Genomic DNA, 13,278 nt, shown 5'->3' with positions numbered 1-13,278 from the left:
GTAGTTTGAGAAGCACTCTCTCGATATATAATGGAAAAAATTCTTTACCTTTCTCCCTACCCTGGCCGGTAAGAGATATGTAGTATTTTCCTCCTCTGAGGTTTAAATGAAAAGAAGGGCAAGATATTGCCTGTCTGCCATATGAGCAGCATAAAGTTGGTGGCCAATAGAATTTATTACGAAGAAATTTGCCTTACAGAAAATAAGAAGTGATTATGGACTAAATATGAGGTTCTTTTTGATTGTATGTATATGTGTCTTCACATAACTCATGGTAGTGTCTTGCATTGCGATGATATGTTTATCTTAGAACATGAACCCAAAGAGCAGTGCACATGTCCTTTCCTTAATTATTTTGTTCGCTAGAATCCCTTTACATATGAAACCTACTAGTATTACGCTTGGTATACTGGAATCTCCATTACTAGCCGATGCTGGTGAGGGTAGGCGAAGAAGGGAAAGGTATGGATTACACTGAAGAAATTATTATAGATGTTTTTGAGTCTGTTCTGTCATTCAAACTCATCCAACATTTGGAAAAATCTGTTATATGGATTTTGGAGTGATAGACGGACATGTAAACAAGGGCAGCTAAGCAAGGAGGCACTTCACCATTTGACCTTGGTCTTTACATATTGCAATAGGGTGGAGGAGCCAGACTTCCAACTCACCCGTTATTTGATGCAGAAAACGTTTGCTGGGTTCCCTGCACTGAGGAGCACTTGCTGGAGTACCTTTTATCCCATATTGAGCGGAATGATTCAGAGAGGGCTGTCGCACCCCTGGGAGGCCCGTGCACAGGGTCTGGCATTGTTAGGAGCAATTTCTTGGCCAGCAGTTCCTTCTTGGGCTACTATACGGGTTTGCAGTGCACTTCTTCCTGCACAGTAAAAAGGCAAGAGCTTTGCCTGCCCTGTTTTAGGAGCATAAAATCACCCTTTCTTTTAGTTTTTTTTTTTTTTTAATCCAGAGGATGAAAATATATAACATATTTGGAAACTCCACTGGCAGACTTGGCAGGCGTTTCATATTTACTTGGACTTAACATGAATTGGATTTGGCCCTCTGATTTCCCCGCCTCCATCTCTCGGAACAAGTCATTTATTATCCGAGTGAATCTGTGTTAGTGGATCAGACATGCACATGGCACATCTATTGTAAGTGCGTTTGTTCGGTAAGATTTATGTTAGCCCAAATTGTTTTATATTGGTTTTCATTGTTGAAAATTTACTGTATTCATTCTTGGTTTGGCGTAAGTATCTGTAGTGTGCTAGGGGTTCCTGTGGTTGAACATTTTATCGCTGTAACACTTCATGCAAAGGAAATTAAAAAATATATAGTGAAAGCATTTCCCTAATATGTTTCCAATCAGCTGTGTACTTTAGTAATTTGATTTGTAGGAACTAGAGAGGAGAGTATTACTGAACTCTTTTCAATCATTCATAATTCTCTGGGAATTCAGATCACGGTTCCAAGTGTATGAAAATGTCAATTGAAATTTTCTTAAGTCCTTTGTTATTGTATTATTTTGTTTGTATGTATTAAGAGGTTTTTATTTTCCTTTTTTTTTGTTTTGTTATTACCACAGCAGTATGTAAAATAATTCAGGGAAGCAGATAAGTCTTCTCTGTGTATCTTGGACAGAGGGGAAAAAAAAAAAAACCCGATGTGAATTGAGGTTGATTGGCTTGCCAGAAGTAGTCAGTCATTGGTCCAGAGAGGCAGGCCTTTTTATTTCTATATTGTCCCATGAGTGTGTTCCTGCTTCTGTACTCTTTAGGCGAAGCAATCGGACTATTATTTTTAAATCCCCTTGCCTGGTAGACTCCTAGTAATCTAATATTAGGGATGAGAGGCATAACCAGGTACGTCTTCCCCAAAAGTGTAACACACAAGATGGAGGGTGTTATTTGGACTAACTAAATCAAGATCTAGGATGTGATCTTTGTGCTGTTTTTCTTTTGGCTCTTTCTAGAGGGTCTTCAGCTAACTGGCTTGATGCTTCTTTTGAGAATCTCTGGTCTTTGACTTCTGGTTTCACAAATGAATGATTATGACTTCTGTTTTGGCTAACGTGTGATAATCCATATATTGATAGTTTCAGTTTTCCTTACTCTACTTTACAACCCAAAAGTAAAATCAAAGTGAAATATAAAATCATAGCTCCTAGTCCAGCAAGGAAAGATCTAGAAGGTTTCATCTGGTGAAGACAGTGGCTTGTCAAGATTCTTAGATGGGCGTAGGATTTCGGAATCATTTCCTATTTTTTCATTTTCTGCTTTTAGTTCCTGCCAGTTTTAAACTTCCCTTTTGACCTTCAGCAATTTTGAGATCATTTAGTCTTATGTAAAATCCCCTTTCACTGTGGTATTTTTAGCCCCGGTCCTCCTTATACTTTACTAAGCTTAAATAAAGTCACAAGGGCAAGAGAGCACATCGATACGTGGTTTTTCATTTGAAAATATAGTCAATGTGGTTAATCTTCTCAATAGTCAACGAATTGATGTAAACGAAAACCAAGTGGATATTTTAAAAGCTTAGTTGTATTTTGGGGAAAATAGCCAAGGAGTTTGATGGTTCCTGTGGTCACTAGTCCTGATTTAGCAGGTATAACTTGTTTTGCAACAAAGACAACGGAAATCCACATTCATTCTTGGCCTGTCTTCCTCCTTCTGTGTTTCCTGTCTAGGTTGTACCTATGAAGGAAATACCTATAACAGCTCCTTCAAATGGCAGAGTCCTACAGAACCCTGCGTCCTACGCCAGTGCCAGGTAAAGTTCCACTCTTTCCCTCTCCAGTGAAAAGGATTCTGTAAAGTCCTCCTTACAAGTTCCTTTCAGACAACACAGAACAATACAAAAAAAAAAAAAAGTTAGAAAAATAAAAAGAAATAAAAAGAAAACAAATGAAAAACCACCTGTATTTTTGTACGTATTCATCGTGACATTCACTGTAATAAGACAGGTACAGGATGAATGTTGTATAGGACTCGCTTCCAGAAACACACAGTGGAAATGTTCCCCATTGTTAAATCGTGCCTGGAAAAACTTCTAGAAGATGCATACGTCCTTGGGGAAAATTCATGTCTTCCTGTGAGTCAACTTTAAGCAGAACACAAATTCCTGTTAGCAGAAAGAGGTATTATTGTTAGAAGATATATGTTTTCCTTTTTTGATTTAGGAACATTTTGAATTGGAGCCAGTCTGCACACTATATTCAGTCAAAGCAATTAGTACACTGTAACCTCAGTGACTGCAACCTTACGAATTTAAGAGCTGCCAATTCCCCTCCGAAGGAGCCCACTGTGGCTGGTGTTTGCTGAACTCTGAACAGAGTGCTGATGCCATGTGTCTCTAATTGTTACAGGTCTTAAACACAGCAAGATAAACTAAAGGGGAAATGAAGAATCTAAATTTTCAAACTCCTTTTTTGATCTCTAAAGAAATGCCCATCTAATGTTGACATCATTAAAAAATTCTCTATAGAGAAGATGCTGTTAAATCATTGTGCCCCTAGCCCTGTTTCACTGTCCGAGGCTATGCTTTGTCATTTAAAGGAGAAAGAATGGTTAGCATTAATGTATATTTCTCTCTGCTCTTATCTCAAGTGTATTGATATTTTGTTTATTAAAATCTGAATTTTATGTATTCATGTTATTATATGCCCACTTTAAGCATGTTCACTCAGAAGATCTTCAGTTACTTATTCAATTAAATGTTCAGCTTATTTATGTAGTAAGTCTTGTGAAAATAAATAGTAGCTAGAACAGATATAAACAATAGATTAATTGAATCAATACATATTTGTTGAATTTTTACTCTAGGTTGTAGATTCAATCAGCTTCATGGAACAAAGAGATGAGAGCGATGAGTTTTAACAACATCAAAAGCCCACATTCCTCCTAAGATTTGCAGCACCCCCCCCACCCCTGCTTCTTGACCAATGAAATGTCCACTCTTTGACAGGGGCCCTCTGAAAGCCATGGTTACACTGTCTTTTAGAGAAGGCAACTGCATGCCCTTTAGAGCATATCATTACATGTTTATACAACAGTCAGAGGTCTTGAAAATGCTCAAGTTGCATGGACCAGTGGTGAATTTTCCTACCTGTGGATGAAGACTTTGTTTAAATTAAATGAAAACTATTACCTAGAAGGGAATATTTTGTTGACTGAGTAATACATTAAGGCGTTATCAATTGTTGACACTGAAATTCCTACTGCCTATCATGTGAGTCACTAGCTACTCTGCAGGGCCCAGAAAGAATGATGCAGGAATATCAAATTATTGTTGGAAGAGATCTTAAAGACCAACAGCCCTGTGAGTCAGGAAGTGTTGAACAGCAGAATGGAGCTCAGAAAGGTGATGTTACCTACCAAAGATCGACTTAGCCTTTTAATTTTCCTCTTTTTGAAAAGCTTTGCCTAAGCTCTGCTAGCTAATTTAAAAATATCATTTCACTCAATAACCATACAAGCAAAGGTAACCATCTCTGTTAAGGTAGTTATAAAAAGTGTATCCTCTACTCAGCTGGCACCTTCCCACTCCTGCTTACTTTCTTCCTTCTTTAAGGAAGGAGACCTCATCTGTGAATGCAAGAAATGACCATTTACTGGCACCTGTCAGGGAAGTCTTCATTTAAGAGGGTCCTGTGCAGAATGACACAGTTACCACCTCTCTCTCGAAGCTCTTGACTTCACAGGGCGCAGATTCAGTAATAGAGGAGAGAGTACAGTGTAGTAAGTAAAATATGGGCTCTATTGCTCATAGAACTTGTTATTTAACCTTTCTGGACCTCATTTTCACCCCCCATAAAATGAGCACAGTATCTCAGAGGGTGGTTGTAAGCAAGAGGAGCCTCTCATTAAAAACACTTCTGAGAGAGCCTGCATGTACTGGGTCCAACTAGGTACCAGGCGTAACATCTAGTCTAATGATCTGGCTTATTTCCAGTTGAGTTGAATTTTAGCGCATTTCTTATATCCTCCTACCAAAGGAGTTCTGATGGTGAAAAATTTACCTTTATTTTCCACTTTTAGTTGTTTATTGGAAAAGAACCATCTGAAGATTACAGACAGGAAATTCATGCTGGGAACTAACCTGAATCCTCCATCTGGATTGCAGATAATAAAGGGAAATTGATCTTGAGCCATAGTTTTTTGCATTGCTTCAGTTATGTAACTAAAGCTAACTAAAGCACAGATCGTTTTCTGATGTTGTATATTATAATATTTTGGCAGTTGTTTTTTTCTTTCCCACTGTGATATAGACCACAATAAATTCCACTCGTAGTGGAAGCCTCAGGCCTGACAGATAAAAGACGTTTAGGATATAACCTTCTTTGTTGGATTGAGATAATATGGTAGCAGATTCGATGAAGAAAATTATCTAATAGTCAAATGTTACTTTCTCTTTAGCCTGTGCTACCCCCCCAAAAAAAACAAGACTAAACAAACAAATAGATACACAAATCCATTTATAAAATGAGTAGAAAATATGGTGAAAATTCTTCAAAAGCAAGCTCTGAAAATTAATTTCAAAATGGTTCAATTAATATTACAACATTAGAATTCCAAGATCACTTTGCAAATGAGTCACTTGATGTCATTAAGACCTAAAGTCTCTGTTTTGATACACGAGTATATAATATGCACTTTATGATAGTTCCATCTAATCTCTTCAGTTGATGCTGAAAAGCCAGGTTCTATGTGAGGTGGAGTGAAATTGCTAAGATTTCAGAGCTGGTGTAGATATTTTTAGAAGGGTGCTAAGGATTTAGGTCTCCAGGTGCCAGTCTGGGATATTACGCTTATACTATTAGCCTCATAAGAAATGGATTCAAGTTTAATAGCAATTATAGAAAATGCAGTAAATGTTGATAACTTAAAACAATTGTGAATGAACTGTGAGACTCTGTCAGCTGCTGACCGACAGCAAGAAGGTTTTAAATACTAAATTTAAAAGAAAGATCTTGGAGCACAGAGGAGGTCACAAACCATGCGATGGCAGCTTTCAGAGGAACCTGTCTTTGAAGCTGTCCCTGCAGTAACAGGAGGTACCCAGAGCCCTGCTGTCCAGAGAACCAGGCAGCCCAGAATCTGGGCATAGGTATTGGATCCGCGGGAGAAAGGGGCTCATCGTGGCGGATGACCTAAAGCGATTCCTGTATAAAAATTTACCAAGTGTTGAAGGGCTCTATGCTATTGTCGTGTCAGATAGAGATGGAAGGCCTATTATTAAAGTGACCAATGACAATGCTCCAGAGCATGCTTTGAGACCTGGTTTCTTACTTACTTTTGCTCCTGCAACAGACCAATGAAGCAAACTTCGACTTCCAAAAAATAAAAGGATCATCAGGTGGTTCAATTCAATTATTTACCTTTGGTGGTGAGTTTCATAGCCAGCAGCAGTGCCAATATAGGACTCGTTGTCAGCCTAGAAAAGGAACTTGCTTCATTACTTGAAGAATTGAGACAAGTTGTGGAAGTTTCTTAATCTGACAGTGGTTTGATGTCTACCTACTCTTCTTTATAACAGACACAATATCAATTCAGCAAGCTTTAGACCACAAAAATTCTTGCACGCTTGTTTTCAATGAAGGGCCCCTCCCCCTTACACTAAATATCCTATAGATATAATTTATGGATTGATTTATTGTTATCTTTTCTTATACAGGGTCTTTTCCTATTTACTGAGATATGGGGATACCACAGAAATGGTTCACAGCTCCCATGGAGTTAGTGCAGTCACCAAATCTGCCTGAGATTCTCTTCGGTGGGTCAGAATCAAAATGGTATTTTGAACCACTGGAGCCATGGCGTGTCCCTATTGCACCATACGTCCAGAACAAAGCAGACCCTTTTTATTGTGAATAATAATGAGGACATATTCTTTTTCATATTGTTTTATTTTTTGCATCGAGTGTGAGGAAGATAAAATGGCTTAGTAAAACTAATAAAATCAACACAACCACTCACTCTTCTATGTATATGATTTTGCAGTATAGATGGATATCACTAATTGATTTGATTCTTCTCAGAGGGTGCTGCTCTTTAATGAAGATGAAAATAATCGTTAATGCTTTTTTCCCCCACTCTGCTTTCTGTAACCAATCAGTGTTTTCATGTTTGTATGTTCTTTATAAAATTTTGATGTGATTCATCACCGAATTCTGCTTCCAATATTGGTATATATGTAAACATAGTACAGCCATGGTTTTCATACATGAGTATAAATAAAATAGTATTTTTCACAGTAAAACAAACAAATGAATAAATAAATTAGGGTCAAAGAGAAAGACCAAGGACAGGGGAAAGAACAACACAGGTAATAGGATTTGCACCCTGAGTTCGAAAGCATCAATGGGGTAAGCTGAGGAGATCTGACCTCATCTGTGCCACATACCTCTGGACCTGACACTTACCCTCACTTTGCACATTTTGTGTCCGGACTCTTCTCCTATTACCTTGGTTACTTTCCAAAAGTAAATAACTCCTCAGTGGGAATTCTGGACTGACTTTGTTTGTGGTGTTCTGTTTTTCAGGAAGGTGTTGTCACAGAGTCTGAGGTGCGATGTGTTGTTCATTGTAAAAATCCTTCCAAGCACCTGGGAACTTGCTGCCCCACATGTCCAGGTAACATTCTCAGGAAGGGGAAGGATTCAAGGCTCCTGTATACTGTGGAAACCTCTGAGTTCTCTCAAGAATGCGTGATTTCCCCCTTTCCTGACTGGAATTTTTCTCACTTTACGTCTGTGTACCTAATGGGTTTAGAGAGCAAATTTCTTTGCATAGAAATGTCCGGTTGGACTCTCTGGTGAGCCCAGGATGAATGCAATGTGCTGTAGGTCTTGGCATTTGGATGCCCCAGGCTCAGGAGGCCTGCTTTCCACTCCACAGGGCTACAGGTAATGCTTATTTTGGAAGGGAAGGCTGTGGCTTTCCTTTGCTACCAGAAATGTCTTTTTACTGCTTCAAATTGCAATATCTTGGCCAGAGCTTGCCTCGGTGATGAGGTGACCAGATGTTTTCTGAAAGCAGAGAGCTGTGTCCCTAAGTGAATTTAGCTTAGGGTTTTGTTGGTCTCAATCTTCAGTGTGGTGCAACGAGTTGGATCCACTGTCTTTTTAGAGGGCCCCACTACTGCCTCGCTGACGGCAAAGGGCTCTTGGCTTTCCAGTGGCTGGAGTGTTGCCTCTTCCTTTTCTGAACAGGATTACGAAGGCCTCCTGCATCTTTTCTTGCCCTTCAGTATGATCCCAGGGATTTTGAGGTGAGAGATTTTTTCTGATCCCTTAAGCCCCTGGCCTGTACTCTTAGACAGATGTTCTGCGTTTTGGGTTTTACTCTGAGTGCTTTTTTCCTCACTGGAGGGGAAACTCACAACTACTCTGCTTTTGAGGTTAATCTCCAAAGGGCCTTCTGTTCTGCAAACCTTCCTGGGACATGGCTAAGACAACATGGTGGGACACTCTGAAAATCTGAGCCCCTGCTCCCTTTGCAGGCGCCTGCCATTCCCCTCCAGTCTGAAATGCGCCTCGACCTGAGTCCCCCTGGGTCTACTCATTTCTCATTTTTGAAGGACAGTCCCTTTCCACTTCCGATCTGCCTGAGTTCCCTGGACAGTCGTTATTGAGCCAAATTTCCTTTTCACTGTGGGATTTCTGTGAAGTACGATTGGATGAGCCCCAAACTGGTGGAAAGTAAAATAATTCTTTTCATAATCCAATTATTTTGTATCTATCGAACAGAGGTTGCTTGAGTACTTTTTTCTTCTGAATGCATTAAGTATGCTTTGTATCACGTAACCGTACTTTTAAATGCCTAAAAGATCTTTATTAAGTTAGAACAGTAGTTCTCTAGGCTGCACATTAAAATCACCGGAAGCTTTCAAAAATAAATCTTGATGCCTAGATTGCATATATCACAGACCAATTCCATCAGAATCTTTGAGGGTGGGACCCAGGCCTCTCAGATAATTCCTGTATACAGCCACACTTGAGATTGATAGCACAGCTAATTTTTTATGCTGCATAGATTTAAAAATTTTTATAGCTCTTAAATATGAATCCAGTTGTGCTGAGTAGACTGTTGCTTTAGTGATACAGAATCAACTCAGCATGCATAACATTCCTTCTCACTCAGGAGATAGTCATTTTTTTAGGCTCTCTTTGAAACTGTGGATATACAAACAGCAGAGTGAATTTATTTCAGCAGTTAAAATGATCATATTTGAGCAATTGCTTTTTCCACTTTGTTATCTGGTTGAGTTCCCAGGAAGGAAAGGCTGAACTCCATGATTGCACATACTGCAGTGTTACATGCTCACGACCATTCAGTGAGGGATGAGGCACTGTCTGCAATTCACAGAGGAAGGGCCTCGACCCAGTGAGAATAAGTACCTGCCCGAGTCCCTGGAGTGTTGGCCAAAGGTGGGGTTGCGATGTGGCTTCTTCTCTTTCTTGGCCACCATATTGTACTACCTCCCACCACCCCATACACCATGATAATCGTTCTGCTTGGTTCCAGATGCCCCGGGAGGCAAATCTTTAAAAGTTAGTATGCCAGTGCCACACGAGGCTCCTGACACCTAGGCAAGCTATGTGCCCTCAGTTATGGGGTCAAGAATCAACTTTGCTCCCTCTCCTTAATTTTAAAGGCCAACCTGTGGGATGCAAATCAGAATACTTTATCTTTTGTCTTGGGAGGGAGGACTCAACCAAGTCTGTATAGGGACAGTCAAGGGAAGCCTTGGGGTATACTCCTTGGTAATTGAGAAGTGGTTTCCGTCATTGATCATGGGGTGCTATCCCCCAGAATGACAAACACATACAGTCTGTGGTCAGCTTCTCCCTGAGACAGATTTCAGGGCATTCTTGGTTGTCTGCTCCTTCCTTTCTTCTCACTCTTTGCTCAAGGCTGGTGACTTGTGATGGGAACAGTTTGCATTGAATTTTCATTTAAAATTACCTATTTAAGTTATCCAGTGTAGATTGTTGTGGCTTATCATCTGGCAATCTATATGACAGAACCCCTGGTGCAAACATCTCTTTGGAGACCCTTTGTTGGCAGTGTCCTTTGAAAAGAGATGATGGGCAGCTGCCATCATTAACTATGCTGACATACAGCCACTGGGAGGGACCCATGTTTCAGGATGTCTTCCCTTATCAGTGGGAACAGTGAGGAGGTTTGGATTACTGGTGTGGGTATCTTATAAACACATTTTCCCTCAGCTTCAGACTCAGTAGCATTTGTCTCCAGTTGAACAAAGCCCTGTAACTAGCTTTAAAATAAACAGGCCCAGCAGTCAGATCAGGTGGTTATGGTTAATACTTGTTTCTCTTTGTCAGGAACCAGCTGCTTCAAGAGTTTGGTGGGTTCTGTGGATGACTTCAGTTGGCAGGCCTTGAACTCTTGCTCCCTGGGGCATGAGTCAGTCTTTCGCAAGGGCCCCCTTTGCTGAGTGTTGGCCACTGGTAGTGCTGCTTCCAGTACTGTCTACTATGCGGAAAGTGACCTTAGCGATTCTGGCAAAGCACCTCATGAGGACGGACCTGAGATAAGAGGCTTTGCCATTAGCTGACAACCTTCCCATAGCCCGTGTGACATGCGATTCCTGGCCAGCCTGTGCTTTGGGTCATTTGGGACATCTGTTAGGATTATAGCAGTGTCCTGAGCACCTTTCTGAGTAGGAGACCCCCGGGCTTTTGGTCCTATTTTTAGCCAAAGGTGGTGGGGGCCACAGCCCCTTTAACAGCACGTAGTGGGGCTGAAAACCTGTGTGGCACCTTGTGACCTGCCTTTTCCTCTTCTTGCCTTGGTGCTTGACCCTCTGCATGGTGTGGCCAATGGGACAGAGCTGAGTTTGAATTCCAGCTGTGCCACCTGACAGCTGGATGGGCTACTTTCTTTCTCTGAGACACATCTTCCTCATTTACGGGGACAGTGACAAGAGTCCCTACTTTATAGGTTCACTGTGAAAAAGGAGTGAGATCAGTGGTGCAGAGAGCCTGGCAGAGACAGGGCAATTCCCGCGTATCCCCCAGGTGACAGCCCTTCCTGTCATTTGCTCTTTAGCTCATCATGAACTTCGCTCACTGGGTCTTCTTGTGTTTGCCTCCTCCAGCTCCTCTGGGATTTGGTTCCCCGGGCTGTGGGCAGGGTGGTCAGGTACGTTCCTCAGACTGTGCAGGGCTCACTACTGTGTACTGCCTGCTCCTCTTCCGTCTGAACCGGCTTCCAACTTCTCATGTGTTTTCTAGCGTCTTTGGGTTTCTGGGCCCATGTCACTCTTTTGTACTTTTTTTTTTCTACAAAGTAATCTTGTCCTCTGGTTACAGAAGACACTGCTAGGTGGAGGTGGAGGTGGAGGTGGAGGTGGAGGTGGGTGATGAATGAGCAGTGAATAGAAGAATCGTGTACAACTGAACGAAGGTGCTGCCCTGATTCTAAACTCTTCGTTGCTTTCCAGGCTGTGTGTTTGAGGGTGTGCAGTACCAAGAAGGCGAGGACTTTCAGCCAGAAGGAAACAAATGTACCAAGTGTTCCTGTGTTGTAAGTACTGCCCTGAGTGTTCCAAGGGCTTTCCTTCTCGTTAATTGTGGCTGGGACTAACCAAGAGCAGCCCTGACTCTTTATAGCCTGTCTTCCTCTTCCTCCTGTTGTGTAACCAAGGGAAAAGCTCATCTCTCCACGGCAGGTTTCTTGGCCTTGGCACTACTGATATTTTGGGATGAGCGGTTCTTTGTGATGGGGGCTGTCCCAGGCATCGTAGGATGTTTAATGGCACTCACCCCCTTAGTTGTGACAACTAAACATATCTGCAGACATTGCTACATGTCCCCTGGAGAACAAGGTCACTCCTGATTGAGAACCACTGGTCTAAAGAGTGAGGAAAGGTGCTGGTTTTCCTCCACTTGGCTTCTTCTTTGGGAAGACATGGATTCTCTTCTCTTTGGAGCAGAGAAGCTTCTCACTGAAGCCATTGTTGAGATCTTCTGTGAAGTCAAATGGGAAGCAGATGGGGACAAGTGCAGCTTGCCTCGGTATTCTGTCGGGTTAGAGAACCTGATCTGAGGGTCATCCATTATGTTGTGCGGAATGGACAGGAGGAAGTGGCCCCCAAACTGAGGATTCAGGGCAGAGTAGGGATTAATGAGACAAGGCCACACACTTGCCTTTGCAAGCACTGTTGTCATGCATGTACCAAGGATATTTCAGAGTGCTTAAAAATGTAAAAAGGAACTTGGCTTGTGTTATCATTTTAAGGGGATCTTTTTTATTTATGTATTTTAAATTTGGAGTAAGATCATTTGTGGTGATAGTGGTAATAGTGATGATGGGGAATCTAGTCTTAACCAGCTGCTCCAAGGTATTTACAGGAGGGAGTTCGTACAACCATATACTTTCAAAGCTTTAATCTTTTGTAATAAAGAACATCCAGTATGCATCTCAGAATATTAAAAAATATGGGGATCTCTAGCATCCCAATTTCACCAAAGTAGAATCATATGTGGATCATCATAAATCATAGCATTTGTCATTTCTCTACATGTGTTTTCTCAAATCTTTCCCCTTCCTATAGCACAAATGCACACATAACCTAGAGAGTCCACATTAAAGTAAATATGTATACGTGTGTGTGTACATATATATATATATATATATATATATATATATATATATATATATATGTTTATATATATGGTGTGTAATATGAGGTATGTAATACACTTTATATCATAATAATATACAAAAACACAAAAGTAATTTACTGATGAAGAGGAATACGAGTTTGCATATTCAGATTCAACTTCCATGCTTTTCCTCTCTTGCTAATTATGGTTAAATAGCTGTGTTTTTTTATGTAAATAATTTCTGTTTGCCATTAAATACTGCCCATTTCTCAATTTTATTTCTTCTATATTGGTAACTGTAAAGTTCTCCGATAACTTTTTTTTTTTTTTTTTTATGAATCTCATTCTTTTGGGTAGATTGAGGAACACCAAGGCACACCTAAGTAGGAAATTTCAAACCTGCACTGAATGAATTGCCTTTTCCATAAAGGTGTACCAAAGCTGGGCAGGTGAGCCTCCTTGGGGAGGAAATTTAGAAGTGGCAAGGAGGATGGAAGGTCCTGCAGTTTTACCAGTGACAGTCATAGCAGGTGCTCCAATGTCGGGGACTGGAGAGGGATTTCCATGGGCAGGGGTCCCACACTCTAATGCACTCCAGGCATGCAGATTTCATGTGTTTCTAAACACTGTGCGTGCTGAACAAG

General features: G+C 40.9%; 1 protein-coding gene and 1 pseudogene across 3 annotated transcripts in view; both read left to right on the top strand.

The window, feature by feature from the left end:
- BMPER (BMP binding endothelial regulator) overlaps positions 1–13,278 on the top strand; it is a 220,073-nt gene that overhangs the window by 50,581 nt on the left and 156,214 nt on the right. For both annotated transcript variants that reach the window (XM_081079765.1, XM_081079766.1), the window contains exons 4-6: positions 2,690–2,772; positions 7,544–7,634; positions 11,470–11,552. In XM_081079765.1, the coding sequence (XP_080935891.1) occupies positions 2,690–2,772; positions 7,544–7,634; positions 11,470–11,552 (257 nt within the window). The remainder of the gene's footprint in view (positions 1–2,689; positions 2,773–7,543; positions 7,635–11,469; positions 11,553–13,278) is intronic.
- LOC308510534 (ragulator complex protein LAMTOR3-like) lies at positions 3,016–6,495 on the top strand (annotated as a pseudogene). Its single transcript has 2 exons — positions 3,016–3,093; positions 6,053–6,495. The product of its transcript is annotated as a ragulator complex protein LAMTOR3-like (transcript).

The sequence above is a fragment of the Rhinolophus hipposideros genome, assembly GCF_964194185.1.
Source record: "Rhinolophus hipposideros genome assembly, chromosome: 18".
Taxonomy (NCBI): domain Eukaryota; kingdom Metazoa; phylum Chordata; class Mammalia; order Chiroptera; family Rhinolophidae; genus Rhinolophus; species Rhinolophus hipposideros.
The sequence above is the reverse complement of the archived record's forward strand: the minus strand, read 5'-3'. Positions and strand labels throughout refer to the sequence as shown.